This window comes from Lissotriton helveticus, chromosome 2_2 (genome assembly GCF_964261635.1).
Source record: "Lissotriton helveticus chromosome 2_2, aLisHel1.1, whole genome shotgun sequence".
NCBI lineage: Eukaryota > Metazoa > Chordata > Amphibia > Caudata > Salamandridae > Lissotriton > Lissotriton helveticus.
The window spans coordinates 26,046,392-26,064,487 of NC_136060.1; the positions used below are offsets into that span (position 1 = coordinate 26,046,392).

Consider the following 18,096-nt stretch of genomic DNA (forward strand, 5'->3'; position numbering starts at 1 on the left):
TGACGCTCCTCCGGCTACTGGGCCTGATGGCCTCCTGCATCCTGCTAGTGGATCATGCCAGATGGCATATACGGGCACCGCAGTGGGACCTGAAGTTTCAGTGGGCACAGCCACAGGGCAACCTGGCCGATCACATCCAGATCTCAGAGGGCACTGCACTACAATTGCAGTGGTGGCTCACGAATCGCGATTGGGTCAATGGCATTTCCCTGGTCGTTCAACACCTGGCAGGTTCTCTGAATGCTAGGGTGGACGAACTCAGGCGCCGGTGCATGATGGATCACGAATGGCGTCTGAACTCAGACGTGGCGCAAGGTCTCTTTCTGCAGTGGGGAGAGCCTTAGTTAGATCTATTCGCCACCGAAGAGAACGCGCAATGTCATAAGTTCTGCGCGTTGGAATTTCCAAGGCGGCACTCGCTCGGCAACGCTTTTCGTCGCGAGTGGACATGTGGTCTGTTGCACGCCTTTTCGCCTATACCACTTCTGCCCAGAGTGCTGACGAAGATTTGGCGCGACCGGGCCCAAGTTATCCTTGTGGTTCCGGATTGGGCACGAAGATACTGGTATCCCGAGCTACTCAACATGGCGATCGATCCCCCGATCCGACTGCCTCTTCGGGAGGATCTTCTGTCGCAGCAGCAGGGGACGGTCCTCCACCCGAACCTGTCCAGCCTCCACCTCCATGCTTGGAGATTGAGCGGCAACAGTTGACAGCTTTCGATCTTCCTCCCGAAGTCTGTGATGTCATTCTGGAAGCAAGGCGTCCCTCCACTGAAATGGTATACGCCTGCAGGTGGAACAAGTTTGTGACGTGGTACACAGCTAAGTCTGTGGATCCCCTTTCTGTCCCTCTTTCTGAGGTCCTTCTGTTCCTACTGTCCTTGGCCCAGCAGGGCTCTGCTCTGGGCACTGTCACAGGTTATCTTTCAGCCATCTCCGCCTTTCTAAGGCTTCCAGATCAGCCGTCTCTCTTTAAGTCCCCAGTTGTTAACCATTTCCTGAAAGGCATTACACACACGTTTTCTCCCGTGCCTTTCATAATGCCTCAATGGGACTTAAATTTTGTCTTGACCAATCTGATGTGCGCTCCTTTTGAGCCCCTTGATAACTGTCCTTTACTTCTTCTCGCTCTAAAGACGGCTTTCCTGGTAGCTATCTCCTCTGCCAGAAGAATGAGTGAGCTCCAGGCTCTTTCTTCTAAACCTCCTTTCCTTTCTGTTCATCCGGACAAGGTGGTTTTAAGGACCCCGTCCTTGATTCTTTTTTTTTTGTATTAAATTTTATTAGAAAAATATACAAACAGCAAGGCAAGGATTACATTACACGAAGCACCAGTTCCAGACGGGGAAGGAAAAGAAAAACAATACAATGAAATCGACAGTGATGTTAAGGAAGGGAAGGGGGGAGGGAAAGGGTAAAGGAGATGTTCATACAATAGAATAATCAGAATGTGGGGTCAGGGGGAAAGCGATGGGTCAAGGTTGTCTACTATAGGCGTGTACATATATCTCCACGGTAGCTATTCCAAGGACCCCACACTCTACACCACTTCCGGGGACGACCCCGGGCCAAATATACTGTTTTTTCTCTAAACATGCACCAGTCCATGTTCTCTTTCCACACTTCTACTGTAGGTGGCCTTTGGGAGCCCCACAATTGAGCAATGTCTCGCTTGGCAATCATGTTCCCCAGGGCCGCCCACTGAGTCTGGGCTGCATTGTAATCTGTGGGCTCCCAGACATTCAGTAAACATCGTCTGGCCTCCGGCAAAAGGGCAATACCTGTAACATCCTTCATTATATCATGTACCCCACTCCAGAAGGTAGCCACCTCTCGACACTCCCAAATAATATGGAGAAATGTCCCTACCTGCCCACATCCTCGCTTACACAACCCCTCCTCGGAAAAGCCCATGCGTGACTTATATCCTATGAAGGATCGTTAGTTGAACAAGTCCGAGTCGAGCTGGAATTGCGACCTCCTTCGGAGAGGAGATTGCTGATTGCTAGTCCTCGTCATCCAGCTCTAGGCCGTCACGGGTCCACAAGTCACGAAGATGTGATAAGAGGCCTGATCTGTCATTTATTAATTTCTTGTAGACTAGGGAGATTGTGCTGTCCGGCACATGACCGTCCAGCAATCTATCTTCGAGCGGGGACGATTCGGGGACCACCTCCCCCTTCGGGAAAACAGATCGTAGCGCGTGACGAACCTGGAGATACCGGAAGTATTCCGATGCACCTAACTCGACTCTTTCTGTAATGATTCGAACGATTTAACCTGACCCTTAACCCAGAGGTCTCCCACCCTACTAATACCAATAAGGTCCCATTTGTCGAACCCTTTGGTATTCCACAGTTTACCGAGTTTATCAGAATCAAAAAGCGGGGTTGCTCGAGTCAAGCGGTCTTTCCACCCCATGGAACTATTCGAGTCCTGCCACAGGAGTACCGCTGTCCTGTTGGGTCCCGACAAATCCTTAATCACCGAGTGAGAGTACAGCACTCTATAGTAATCACCCCCAGGTAACATCCATCTATCCATGGCAAAGGCGGGATTCAATTCGGGACCATATATGCTATGGTTTATAGCGCTCAATTGAGATGCCCAATAGTAACGTTTTATATCAGGGAGAGCGATACCTCCGTCGTACCACGGGAGTGTTAATTTAGCTAGCGCAATACCAGGTCTCCCGTCCCATACCAACTTCCTCTGAAGATCTTCAATTGCCCGGAAATAGCTAGCCGGTACTACATCAAGAGTATTTTGGAGAGCATAAAGAAAACGAGGCAGCGACATCATTTTAAAGAGGGCCGCACGGCCAAGCGGGGACAGCGGAAGCTTGCGCCAACCCGCGACATCCTGCTTCAATCTAGACAGCGGTGGGAGGAGATTTTGCTCATATCGAATTGCGGGGTCCAATGTTATATAAATACCAAGGTATTTAAACCCCGTTTGTGCGATCTGGATGGGACAGTTTTTCGGAAGAAGAGGAACGTTGCCGGAAAGGACATACAAATAGGATTTTGACCAGTTGATAATGAGGCCAGAATTCCTACCAAATGAAGTCAGGACATCGCACAAAACCATCAGTGATTTCCGGGGCGACGTCAAGTACAATAAGATATCATCCGCATAAAGCGAGATGCGATCTTCAAACTCCGAGGACCACCGAATACCCTTCATCGAGGGCTCCCATCGAATCCAAGCCGCGAGGGGCTCAAGCGCCAGGGCGGACGGGAGGGGCGATAAAAGACACCCCTGACTGGTTCCTCTCCCAAGACTAAACGGAGCAGTGACTCGGCCGTTAACGACCATTTGTGCGAGGGGGTCCTCGTAGAGGAGTCTCACCCAACCGATAAAGCCGGGACCGAACCCAAATTTAGCCAAAGCGGCCCATAAATAAGGCCATTCCACAGTATCGAAAGCCATCGTGGCATCCAGCGACGCCAAGATGGCCGGCTCACGCAACGTCGCGGCTCTCGCGAGAAACCCGTTCACACGCCGAAGATTAAGGGCAGTGTTCCTGTGTGGGATGAAACCGGATTGATCCGGATGTATCAACTCACTAATAACAGTGATCAATCGGTTAGCCAACACTTTCACAAGAATCTCGAACATCGATCTCGCGGTTTCCCCTTCTTGTGAATCACCACAATAGTCGCTAGACGCTGATCACGGGGGAGAGAACCACACTCCCGAGATTCCAAAAACATGTCTCGTAGATACGGCGCCATCTTGTCCGGCCGTAACTTATATAGTTCAATAGGCAAGCCATTGGGACCCATCGCTTTCCCCGAACGCAGGGAACGGATCGCAATTGCTACCTCGTCAGCCGTTATTGCCGCGTCCATATGTTCCCTGTCGATATCAGAGACGTGGTAAAGCAATATCTCGCAACAATAGATGTGAGTCCTCCTCTGGCCTGTCCGACATGGAGGAGTACACTGTTTGGAAGTGCTTCGCGAAACCCTGAGCAATCTCCTTAGGATCTGAGACCCGAGCGCCACTAGCCAGCTCGACCACAGGCACCACCTGACTAGCTCTATCTTTCTTATCCAGCCACGCAATCAATTTACCAGCCTTATCACCCACATCATACAAACGTCCCTGCTGCTCCCTACTCATGACCTTAGCCGCGTCTGTAACCAATGCCCTGTATTCAAGTTGTTTGAGCCTTAGAACATGCGTCGCAGTACGGGTGACCCCCAGCTCCAGGTCAAGCTCCAAGTCCGCAATCTCCGTCTCAATCCTAACCACCTCCTCATCACGTCGTTTCTTAACATCCGCTATCAACGATAGGGCCTGACCCCTGAGGATGGTCTTGAAAGCCTCCCAAAGCGATACGGCAGACGAAACTGAACCCTCGTTTTCCAAAAAATACAGGTCGAGAGCTTTTATCAGGGCGACACGAGTTTTAGGGTTACGGAGATACCAAGGGTTAATCGGGGCGACCCGTCCCTTGGTCCCCGAGTCCAACTCTACCCTAAGCCACAGTGGGGAGTGGTCCGAAATTCCCCGAGCCAAATGCCTGGCCTCAGCGATAGTGAGGGCCTGTGCAGACGGCACCAAAACATAGTCAATCCTAGAGAGACTACCGTGAGCGCCCGATAGGAACATATACTGCTTCTGAGTGGGGTGCAACAACCTCCAACAGTCCACCAGTCCCAGAGTTTTAAGGAAATCATGAAGCCAGTTCTGTGCTCCCCTCAGGTCCCTGGGAGGGTGCCGATCCTCCAGACCGGAAACTACTGCGTTAAAATCACCTCCTAAAATCAAAGACCCCTTAGGGAGAGCGAGAATAACTCTCCCCAAGTCTGCAAAGGTGGTGGACTGCAAGCCAGGGGGGACATATATGGAAACCAGGGAAAGAGTCCGGCCCTCCCACATACCCGTAAGAGCGACATAGCGCCCCCGATCATCTATGACTGTGGAGTCAATCTCAAACAGGAGAGAGTTTTTATTGAGGACACCGACCCCCCTGGAACCAGAGGAAAACCCAGAGTGGGCGATCAAACGATACCCCCTCCTGTTAAGAGCATGACAAGTATTACCAATCAAGTGCGTCTCTTGAAGAAGGACTACATCAGGGGAGAAACGCTTCAACAGTTGTAACACCACCCCAAGTTTTATCCTATCCCCGAGCCCATTCACATTCCAACTTATCAATTTCTGCCCTCTACCCCCCATCCATAAAGAGAAAGGGGATCCAACCCCTAACAGAACCCGGTACTTCAATCAAACAATCTAAGGATACATAGCCTTGCAAAAAAACAAATACACACCCCAACAGAACCCCCGGCCCATCCCACCAACATCCCGTTACAAAACCCTCCACCCTGCACCCCTGCTCAAGACTAAAAAGCCACCCCAACTTGCAGTGTGCCTGTCGCCCCCACATCTATCTAAGCTACAAAAAGAAAACTCAGAGGAGGAAAAGGACCCACCAATGGCCCCATAACCCCCCCGATGTCCCATTGATCAATTGTCAGGATTATCGAACCACAGTTTGAGGCCAACAACAGACCCCTGAGTACCAAGCAACCGGAGTTTATTCCTGTTCCGTAGGTCCACCTTCTGCCCCGCCAGACTGCTCCTCCGGTAGATACTGCTTCGGCAGAGCGTCCAACCAGTCAGATACCACTTCCGGAGTATCGAAAAAATAAGTCTGCTCTGCATGTTCGATTCGTAGTTTGGATGGGAAAAGCATGGCGTATTTGAGACCCATGTCGCGCAATCGCCTCTTCACTCCCAGAAATCCAAGTCGTTGCTTCTGGACCGATTGAGTGAAGTCCGGGTAGAAACTGATAGTAGTATTCTCGAACTTTGTGGGACCATTCATCCGGGAGGCCTGCAGGATAGCGTCTCTATCACGAAAATTGAAAATTCTCGCAATGATAGGCCTCGGTGGCGCACCCAGTTTCGGCCTTCCGCCCGGAACCCTGTGGGCTCGTTCAACCATAAAAAACTTACTCAGTCCCTTAGGTGCAAGGTGGTTGACAATGAGATCCTCCACAAATAGGTCCACCGATGGTTCTGTGGCTTTCTCCGGAACCCCAATAATACGAACATTGTTCCGCCTGGCCCTTCCTTCATAATCCTCCAGACGACGTGCAAGGGTATCACTGGCAGTTCTCAAGCGCCCGACTTCAGTCTGTAGAACAGCGACATCACCCGTCAGACTGGAAGTCTTAAGATCCAGAGACTTGACTTTTTCATTAGTCTTCGCCAAGTCTGTACGGATTAAATTGACGTCGATCACCACAGTATCAAGTTTATGGTCGAGAGTCGCTATTTGTTGTCCCAATGTGGACTTGATCCCCTCGATCGCAGCCATTACATCCTGTAATGTCAGCTCAGCCGCCGGAGTCGGTGGGCCTTTCAAGTCGTCCTGCGACCTACCCGATCCATCGGGGGAACCCTTAACCTGGGCATAGCGATCCATGCTATTAATCTGGATATAGCCACCTCGCCGAGTGGTCTTAAGTTTCTGCGTGGCACCCTCCGGTTTCCCGGTCATTGCGGGCGAAAGTCGGATCTGGGTCGATGAGACAATGTAGGAAGATGGTGGTCCTCGTCCCACTTCAGGCTGAAGGAATCGCAGCTGGAGGGCACAGGCCGGATGGTCTCACAGATCAGCACGGCGATGAAGAGTAACACTCGTGCGCGACACAAGGCGGCAATACTCGGGGACTGGGGTGGGCTCTTCACCAGTCACAGGTCTACCCTGGAACAAGATCGAAAGTGAAAGTAACCAGACCGGACGTCCCAGCCTCCGCAGGCCGATGTTATTCAACTACTGCTCGGGCACCATGCCAATTCCACAGCCGGGCTTCACGTAGACGTAGGCCTCAATCTTCGAAGCTCCATAACACCGGTTCCCGGGGTCCGATTCAGGATCTGAAAACGAATTTCGCCTCACTCGCGGGTCGCCTTCACGGAAACGTCAATGAGGAACAGGATAAATGACAGGATAAATCCCGTCCTTCTTTCTTGACAAAAGTTGTCACGCCCTTCCACATCGGGCAGACCATCACTTTTCCTCTTTTAAAGGATGCAGAGGCGGAAAAAAGGTGGGCAGAGAGGCTCCACCGTCTGGACCCAAAACGTGCGCTCTCGTTCTATCTGAAGCACACACAACAGTTCTGGGTGGATGACCAACTTTTTGTTGGCTACTTGGGCGCCAAAAAAGGTTGGCCAGTGCACAAACGGACCATCTCTTGGTGGGTCGTTCTGTGCATCAAAGCATGTTACTCGTTGGCTGAGAAGGAGCCTCCTGTAGGACTGCGTGCCCATTCTACCAGTGCAACGACAGGCACTACTGCCTTGGGACGCGGCGTTCCCTTGCCCGCTACGTGGCGTTGCCTTGCCCGCTACGTGGGCCTCACTGCACACGCTTACCAAGCATTACTGCCTTGACAGTCAAGTCCGGAGAGACGGCTTCTTTGGCTGTTCTGTTCTCCGTGACTTTCTGGTGTAATTTTGTTCGCAGACCCACCAGCGGGGGTTGGTATTGCTGGGGTATCTATTCTAAGGAAAGGAATCTATAACTAAAGTGTCTCTTTCAGATGCACAAGTTACTACTTGTGTAACAATATATCTGTAAGAGACCTTAGTTAGTGATAGATTCCTTACCGACCCATCCATCCTTCCCGTTCTGCGAACTGATTTCTAGGGTTAAGTTCATCCCTTTCAGGGCCCTAGTTTTATGGCACCAGTGGTCAGTTTCTTGCATGGATCTGCGTTCCTGGCGCCGAAAGTCGTGTACAGAACTAACGTCCGTGATGTTATCTCGGCACTTACAACGGATGCGGAGCCAGACAACGCCACCTACAGACGCGCAGGGGTACTGCTGATGAAAACTTTCTGGATCCAGTCTGACGCCTGGGGATATTCTAAGGTAAGGAATCTATCACTAATGTCTCTTACAGAGATATTGTTACACAAGTAGTAACTTGTGCATAAAGACATATCCTATTGGGTTACCCTAAGGTATTTTTCTCTGGATCCCTGCAATTATCCAGGAATTATAATTTATCAAGAACTCCCTCATATTCATGAGTTTGAGTCCATCTTGGTGGTACCAGTATAGGGAGAGTATTCTTATACAAAACTACTGGATCTGGTCTTTCACCAAGGGATATTTAATACGGAATATAATGTTCTTCTGCATTCCCTTTTGATGCCCCATACTCATTGTGGTTAAACATAGACAGACATGCACCTACCTCGGGTTTGGAACTGCTTGAGGAATCTATCCAAAAGGTGAGGAATCTGCAGGCAGATGTATCCATCAGAAGAACAAGTAACTTACCTTTTGTAACACTTTTTCTGGTGAATACATTATCTACCTACTTATTCCTCACTGACTGACCCTCCACCCTCCACCCTGCTCATTTATTAATTTATATCTTATATTTATGAAAACTGCACCTATTTTTTTTTTATGTTCGTGTCATCCGTTTTCCTCAAAGGCACGGCAAAAAAGGATAGAAACTGATGTCTGTATGACAGTGGGGGTGCTTTATGACTCCAGTGAAGTCACGCGGTGCAGTATGCAGAACCCTGTTGAAATAGGTGCTCCCTACTTGCTTGTAAGAGCAATCCAAACATTTCCTGTGTAAGCCGATGCATGGGATATTCACAAGATGAGGAATTTGTAGGTAGGTATTTTATCCACCCAAAAAAAGTGCTACTGAAGGTACATAACTTATTCTTTCGTTACGGACCATCATGACGTTTGCCTCTGATGCCTTCTCAGAGCTTGACCTGATGTCAACGGACACCATTGGGCCTCTGCCTGGCCCCCTGTTGACTGTAGGCCACACGTCCACTGTTTTGCCAGAGGCCACTCTGGTTCGGCTCTGGCCCCGCTCCAGAGGCATCATTTTCAGATTGAAACCTGATGCTAGTTTTGCTTTTAATTCCAATTCCGATGCAATTCAAAGCCTTCAGAATGCTCCATGACATCGTTGATGATAATGATGATGATGAGGAGGAGGAGAGCTTGTTACTTCCTCACTATACTGATTTTGATCTGCCATGGAACCTCCTGGAAGCTTTTGGCCTTGCTAGATTCCCTCAATCTTAATTGGGTGCCCAATTGTGGCCCCGGTTAAAGAAAGCGCTTTTCAGTGGTTGATAGCAGTGCTGCGGAGGTGCTAGAACTAGGGTTACCTACTGAGGAGACCAAAAAATGTGCATACAAAAATATTGCAACCTGGCCTTCCCACTTTGGAGCCCTTGCTGCCATTCGACAAAACCTAGTCGAGGACTTTGACATCAGCACTTTCGAAACACTGGTGTCACCACTATGTTGCCCCATTGTGAGGCAAATGTCTGCTGCTGGGGCCCTGACCTTTTTGACACACCGCCCACAACAGAGCGCTCTGTGGTTCAGGTAACAGCCAGCAAGGTAAATCTAATGTATTCTCTACTGCCCCACCTGACAGAAAATGGAACTGCAGTGACGCAGTGGGTTTTATCCCCTGCTAGCCTGGCTATGTGGTATCTCAATTTAGTTTGTTAGTTATTTTTTTATATATTCATTTTATTTTTATCATTTATATAGCTCTGCAATCACCCAGAGGTATCTTGGCGCTGAACCCAAAAGGTTAAGAAGCAGGCCACCTACACTTTTTAAAGAACTACTTGATAATCGGTAGAAAAGAGGCAAGTGTTCAGGTTTCTTTTTAACCGCAGTAAAGAGGATTCATCTCGTAGCTGAAAACGCTGTCCAGCCCAAAGTACACTGACAACATTTGGAGAATACTACTAAGCAGGCTCTTTCAGATCCAAAGTAGCTCTTAGGTTTATAGAAAGAAAATCTCTGCGATAATGGGTTTGGGTGGTTATCATGCAGTACGTTATGCTCCAGAGGGATTTGTTTTACTTGCAACCTGTGCAGTGCTGTAGGAATGGACATTTTCATTTGTAGATTTAAACGAATATGGCTGCCAAATGTTTGCACAACTTGAAGCTTTTTAGTGATTTGGCAGGAGAGCCAAATAAATTGTTGCAATAGTCTAACCTTGCAGAAACAAGCTTTTCAGGATCTGAATCCTCCGTGGTTGTGTGAAGAAATCAATGATTCACTTTAATATGCGTGGGTGAAAATACACTTTTGGACCACCAAGTCTATCTGAGCATTCAGAGCAAGATTTGTAAGAAATTATCCAACTTCGGGTTTTTTCACAGTTTGGACTTGCGGCTTTTCATCAAATGAAGAAGGCCCAAAAGAAAGGCCCCAGACAGGGAAAGTGCAATTTGGAGCCAAAATATCAGTTATCGCTCTGTTTAGTTTAAACTAAATTGTTTCGCCGTTCACAGGTCGGCTCTTTGTAGACCATTTAAAATGTTCTCTGCTCACAAATGCAAATCTCCATCAGTGATGAGTACAGGAACAGGTTCAATCCAAATGATGTAATTAAGTAAGCCAGTGGAAGCATGTGTACGTTAAAAAGTATCATGGATAAAACAGATTCCTGGGGTAGCCCACAAGTGAATTCTTTATTATTAGAAAGCGTTGAACCCATTGTGACCCAAAACGGCCTTTTTGTCGAAACACTATAAAACCATTTTAACACCATGCCATCAATACTGAACTCTTCCAGGGAGATTGGTAGGGTTTAGTGGTGTCTGGTGTCCAATGCAGCTGAAAGATGTAGAAGAATCAAAGCAACAGCAGGGGTATCCAAACTGGAATGGCATAGTGAGCAAAAAAAAACGATGGATTTAGGCCCAGATCACTGTACTGGGTTGATGTATGACATTGTTCTGCATTCTGTCCATCAATTGTTCTTTTTGCATTTGTCACCCTGAGTGGGACGGGTATGCCAAGACGTGGGTCCCATGCTCTCCATGCCACTGGAGTCAAGCTATCCTGCCCTAATCCGGTCCTAGGATGCTTGTTTCCAGTTCATCAATTGTTCTTTTTGCAGGGGTATCTTGGGCAGCACACAAATGCAGGTCGACCAGAACAGCTGTCAATACCATTCCAATGTGAAACTCACATATTATAGATTGGTAGCATTAATAATAATTGGGTCAGTTTATTAAAAACTGCACGCATCAGAAATCTCGACAAATAACCCAGTTTTTAAACCAGCCTAGTCATAAAATCCTTTACATGAGTATATATTTTCAAAAGTAGCTTTATGCAGTCTGACAGAAATAACATCCTGATCAGCTCTGTATGGTTTAGTACTTGTGATTAAAGATTGATGTACATAATCATCTAATAGCTGAGATCGGGACCACTTTCTAAGAGTTATCTGTGAGGTATAATTAATAGACCGCAGAATTGCGTCTTCAGTTTGTGACTGGGTTTTGTGAATATTCTTCGCTGCTGTCATTTTATTTAATTTTGAAGCAAGATGATTCAGCGATTGATTACATTTAGATTGACAGCTCTCTATTGCATATTCACAGCAACAATTGTTCTTCTCAGGTTAGGTGCTGCTGATCTCTTTTGTTAGAAATATGAGGTATTTGTTTTAAGTGGAATAATCCTTCTGCTAGATTTTTCCTAAACAACCAGACTGAATTTCATGGCTCTTAAGTCATCATTAAAACAAAGATTTTGAATTCTATTTTCACTGATCTTTTTTTCCTGTTCAGGGGCCATCTCGGCAGGGCAGATTTTTGTTATAAAAATGAAGCAAAGGGCCTCACCTCTATCACACCTACACCAAACAGGAAAGACAATCTAAGGGTTTTCAGTAATTTTCTAAAAAAAAAGAGTGTGATACCTTACACTACTCTGATTTGTCAAGGTGTGTTGCTCTCTACTCTAAAAAACATCAACCAGGCTAAATTCCACCTACATTAACAAAAAATGTGAGGGAAGAGAGACGGTACCTCACCGTAGCAATACCCAAGGGGGTTGCTGGCTGATGATTGCCAGTTTACCCACTTCTCATCATCGGCCACTCTCTCTTTGAGTGTGGGAAAGACGAAAGAAAGAAAATGTGTTCTCCCTTTAAACAAAAACGTAGTGAAAAGATAATAGTGAGTGCAGCAACCGTGCTTGCTATTCAATCTGTGTGCTCATAGAACCCCTGTGAGAACCAGTGAACATAATTCTCACCTTTTAAACCCGGCAGAGCTTGCTGGCCAACCAGTTTTATTCCAGTGGTGGTTGCACGAAGTGCACGAAGAGCAACCACCCCACACTCAAAGAGAGAGAGTGGCCGATATTGAGAAGTGGGTTAAACTAGCAATCATCAGCCAACAACCCCCTTGGGTGTCGCTACCGTGAGGTGCCCTCTCTCTTCCCTCACATTTTTTGTTAATGTAGGTGGAATTTAGCCTGGTTGATGTATTTTAGGGATTTCCTAAAGACTCTTTACAAATGAGGAAACCACAGTGGAAAATGATTCACTGGTACAAGGCATTACTTGACATTATGAGTGTTTTGGTAATATTTCATTTCTCTGTAAATTCTACATATCCATCATCCTCTTAGTCTTAGGGGACTACTCTTAGTCCACCTCTTCTGGAATTGTAAACCTATAGGTGGGTGAAGACAATAATGTATCATCACTTCCAATGACATCAGTGTATATGCAGGACCACTGCCACATACTGCCTCTCTTTTAGATATAGAGAGTGGAATATTCATAAAAAATGTTGTCATCAGGTGAGTAATGTCTTCCACTGTCTCATTTGTGTATATCTGTTGCCAAAGTGGTGGTATGCGTCTCTGCCTCAGTGTTGCCAGTCTGTTTTCTGTCTTGGTCTTTTATGATAATTCTAATAGCCATTGTTTGTGAATTTTATAAGAAATTTTGTTAAAAGACGCATGGAATTCAAACGGTGGTGTCCCTGTGATACGGAGCAATATATTCACGAGCTTAGACACCTTAACCATAGACATCTTTGTAAATTAGAGATGTGTTTAGGTTATCTTTTTCCTTTAATGCTAATAGTATGGTGAGCTAGCTGACCAGTTAGTCATACAAGGCATCCGTATAATTGTCTGCAATAACCTTTAGACACGTTCTTTTAGATGATGTAATACATTACTTCTACTTAGAGCGAGCTTTGGGTCAGCCCCTTTCTCGTGTTTGGATGGCTAGTGTCTGTCATAGGTCTCTGCTCTTTATTCCATGGCTTTCTACCATATTCTTGTGTTTGTCCGGCCCAGTTGTATTTCGGGCTCACAGTGTTCAGATGAGTTGTATCATTCTACTGCCGGCTTCAGGGGACTCTGTCTTTCTTTCCTTTTTAGCATTCCACCATGGGGGTGTGAGTCTTTCCTTGGTTCCTACCCCTTTTTATTCTTTCTATCATCCCTGCCCCATTGCCCTCTTTCTGCTTTCTCTCCCCTCATCCTTTCTTGACTCGTGCATTCGAAATGTCTTTGCTGAGGGCCCTCCACGCTGTCTTAATTTACTGCCCTCCCCAACCCACACTCATCCGTTGCTTCCCTGTCCCCACTCCCTGCATTTTCTGTTTTTATTGTTTTATAGTTATTTTACATGGTGTCTGCCAGCTTCAAAGTGCCACCCGGTTATGCGCATTCTTTTTATTGTACCGCTCTTAAGTGACCATCAGCCATATTTCAACTGTGAATTAAATATATCCTTTTCTGCCAGCGTGCGCATGTGTCATTGCAAACTGACAACCTTTTTGCCATAATACATATCATAAACAAGCATTGGCTAAGTCAGTAGCTCCGTCTTTTACTGGAGAGACCTATTGGCTTTGGTAGTGCCTGATTCTCGTTTCAGCTAATAAGCAGACACATCAGGCGATGGATGCATGTACTGTGGTACCCCAACATATGTTAAGCAATGAGTTTGTCAATGAAATGTTTTAAATAGTGGTAACATAAATGTATACTAGGACTCTACGCTCTATTGTTATGAGAATGTATTTCCTAAATATGTTTTGTTTATTTAATTGATTTGTAATCAGATGCGATTGCGAATACTTCCAGACACGGAGCAGCAAATGTTGTACAATTTCTACCCTCTGATGGCAGGATATCAGCAGCTACCATCTCTCAACATCACAATGCAGCGGTTCCCCAGCTTTACCAATCAGCTCCTTCGTCGGTTCATTCCAACACACATATTTGTTAAGGTATACTTCCATTTTAGAATTACTGAACCTTGTTCTAAAGGAATAATTGGATATTTTATTTTAGACGTTATGAATCGTTTAAATCATTAACTTAAACTAGTGTTCCACGTTGTGAATGTATTCAGTTCTCTCGGTTTTTTGGGGAAAAAAGTGTAATGTTGTCAAGAAAGCTGTTTGCAGGTGTCTATAATGCCATATTTATGGGAATGCACCTTCAGTCTTCCACCCTTTTGTTTTTTCACCGCATTGCTTACTGTGAACCATGTGGTTTTAAATGGAGCTCACTAAAAATGCATGATGGTAAAAATGAACCAGTGCTTATCATAAGGCCCCCAGCTTGCTGTGCAGCTAGCCAGCTGAAGTGCAGCAGCATGGGGGAAGAGCCATTTGTGTTTCTACGGAGGCGGGCATTTCGGGCCGAGATGTTTGGTGCCCAAAGAAAACTTGGAAATAATGGATCCAACTGGCGATCCTAAAACCGCAAGTTTGTCATTTATGATGACTAAATCTGTAAGACATACACACAGTTTTATCTGTCACTTTTTATTTTATGACGTTTTATATAGTGCGTACATGACCAATATTGGTACCAGAGCGCTGTACAGCATAACAATAGCAAATACACAGTGCACATACAAAGAGTCACACGGTAATAACACAAGCAGTAACATAAGTAGAAATAAGACAAACTAAGGGAGTGCAGAGAACCAGTGGAATAAAGTGGTATGGATAATCGCATCAGATAGAAAGGAGACTATTTGGTAATCTCATTTTAACTTGGTGTTTTTAATAGATTAAATGTCTGTAGGCTAAGCTACCAGTTTGTAAAGGGACAGGGTAGAAATACCCTGACCCCTAGGCCTCTTGGGTGGAGTGGGGCCCAGAGGGACCCCACCAGAGCAAAAAACGTTTTTTTGAAAACCAGAGCCAGGTCCCAGGGGCATACAGCTGTAATAGTTATAAACATATGGGGTGTTTCGCAGACCCCTGTGCCTCCGGAACCGCCACCTCCTCTGCGCTCATTGCTAAGTAAAATAGAGGGGTCTCGAGGACCCCGACCTGCCCCGGAGACTGCCACCTCCCCAGGGCTATTGTTCAAATAATTCTGCACAGCCCCGGGGACCACCACCTCCCCAGATGTGTAATGGGTGGCCCCACGGACCCCCCCCCCCTCCCCTGGAAAACAAGGACTACCGCATCAGTGGGGCCAAATATTTTTTTAAATGGTAGAGTGGTGGCATGGCTCCCTTGCCTGGTCGTTCTTGGCCCCGGGGACCACCACCTCCCTGAGGCTAGCCCTACTACAACAAAGGAAGGGGGCTGTGCAACCCCCCCCCCCCCTCCTGGAGCCATGGATGGCCCTGGGGACCACCACCCCCCAGGGCCGGCTCCTGCTATGTCCCGGTACATAGCTGTTTGCTGTGGCTTGGCGGGATCTTTACCGCTCCCGCCGAGTCACAGCAAACACTTCGCTTCCAGCAAGTGAGAGCAGCGAAATGCTCTCGCTTGCTGAAAGTGGAGCATTCGTTTTTTTCCCTGATCTCTGTCAAGCGAGCAGGGAAACAGACAAATTGCTTTCAGACACAGGGAGATTTATGTTTAGCAGCTCCCTGTGTCTGAAAGTAATGCTGGCTCTCGCAGGAGGCAGAGAGCCGCCAGGAACTGCGGGGGCCTTGATACTCCCCTGCACGCCAGGGCACCCAGGTGGCAATGGCTGTGCTATGGGGGATGAGGTCCCCGGGCCACAATTTGCCCGAGGAGGGTGGCCATGCAGCCCCCCTCTGCATTTTGTAACTGGCCGGGCCCTGGAGGATGAGGCTCTCTGGGCCAAAATCGACCCGGGGAATGGGGGCCACGTAGAACCCTTTCCCTAATAATTTTTTTTAATTATTATTAAATAGTCGCCCCTGGGGGAAGTTACCGGAGGCCCGCCCCCTTTTTCAACCACTATGCAAAGGGGCCTCCGGGCGCACAACTTGTTAGGGGGTGAAGTCCCCTTGGCTGGTGAGGGTACTCGGTGGCCAACAACCCCTACTGTTACCTCCAGTAAGTGCCACACAGCAGGATTGCTGAGAGCTGGAGCTGGCCCCGCCCCCTTCATCCACCACTCTGCAAACACGCCTAGTAGTTAAAAAACATAGAAATTGAATTAAAGAAAAACCAAAGGTTACAGGGATGTTATAGTTAGGAAATAGAATTTTAAAAAAAACGTAGAAATTCACTGAAAAAAACAAAGGTTCAGGGAAGTTATAGTTGGGCTCAGATTTCACTCACAAGACCAGTTAAATTCAGCAGTTATAGTTACCTGAGCTAACTATAACTTACGCCGCGCAATGCACTGCTTATGACCTCCCATATTACATCTCTCATGACATGGTCACTGAGATCACAGATGACTTCTCAAATGACATTACTGATAACATCATCTAGTGAGTGTGTTTTCTAAGAATTTGAGTGTTAAACATGTATACTAAACTACTACAAAAGTTTAATTACTATACTAGGTGTACTACTAATGAGTGATACTACTTTTATTAACATATAATATTTGAGTGGCTGTGTGTGTCTTTGTGTGAATGGATATATGTATGTATAAGCGGGCGTGTCAATAGCTGTATGGGTAAGTGAGTGGCTGAATGGGTGGGTGTGTCTATAGCTGTATGGGTGGGTGGGTGAGTGACTGTATGGGTGAGTGAGTGTCTGAAAGGCTGTATAAGTGAGTGACTGGATGTGTAAATGATAGATCCATTTGAAGGTATCACGCTGAAACGCGTCGGCCATGAACAGTTTTATATTAATTTTTGCACATCTACACTTTTGTTAAGTGATTGGAGACACCCAACGGGGCTCTGTGAGTACTATCTAATACATTTTTGTTGTGATTGGTGCCGCCATAAACAAGTCCTTGGAGGGTGGACTCGAAGGAAACGCGTCGGATCGCGGCACCTTTAACACTGCAATAATTTAAAAAGAAAAAGAAACTTTGCTGCATAATTTACCGGATTGGTGTCCGTTTCTCTTCTTGGGAGTGCTGTTCGCATGGTGCATCTGGGGAGCGTATATATATATATATATATATATATATATATATATATATATATATATATATATATATATATATATATATATATATATATATATATATATATATATATATATATATATATATATATATATATATATATATATATATATTCCTTCGAGTCCACCCTCCAAGGACTTGTTTATGTCGGCACCAATCACAACAAAAATGTGATATTGAGATATATATATATATATATATATATATATATATATATATATCCATCACAAAAAGCTTGCCTGGAATGAGGGAGCCACAAGCAGGAAAATGACATTTTGCCGCTTTTAATGATGATGCAAACAGCGAAAAAACAGCTTGCTGCCTCACAAGTATACTGTCCAGCCCTGACGCGTTTCATGCTCTCTGCAGCACTTCTTCAAAGGGTTGAGGACAAACTGTGAATGAAACCAGTCCTTCATTCCTGCACTCGTTTGTATTTCCTAACCACCGCCTCAGTGGGCGTGGCCATGACCTTGGCCTGATGGTTCTTGTAGTGCAGGGGTTTTCCTCCAGTGAGTTGGCTGTTTCATTCTCGGTGCAAATGAAATAAAATCCCCAGTGGGTTGTGGGGTCAGTGTCACAGTTCAAACACCCCATAAATTACATCACCGGCTTTTCCCTGCTCCTCACGCTGACTCGTCGCTTGGCGCTCCAGCTCGGACGGCAAACTGCAGCTGGGTTCACCTCGTGGCTCAGGCAACAAGCCAGGGCTGGACAGTATACTTGTGAGGCAGCAAGCTGGGGATTTTATTTCATTTGCACCGAGAATGAAACAGCCAACTCACTGGAGGAAAACCCCTGCACTACAAGAACCATCAGGCCAAGGTCATGGCCACGCCCACTGAGGCGGTGGTTAGGAAATACAAACGAGTGCAGGAATGAAGGACTGGTTTCATTCACAGTTTGTCCTCAACCCTTTGAAGA

The 18,096-nt window shown here is 46.5% G+C and overlaps 1 protein-coding gene across 2 annotated transcripts in view; it reads left to right on the top strand.

Annotated features, from left to right (window-relative positions):
* Positions 1-18,096, top strand: part of TRAPPC11 (trafficking protein particle complex subunit 11) — a 607,699-nt gene that overhangs the window by 570,306 nt on the left and 19,297 nt on the right. For both annotated transcript variants that reach the window (XM_078678000.1, XM_078678001.1), the window contains exon 29: positions 13,923-14,090. In XM_078678000.1, the coding sequence (XP_078534126.1) occupies positions 13,923-14,090 (168 nt within the window). The remainder of the gene's footprint in view (positions 1-13,922; positions 14,091-18,096) is intronic.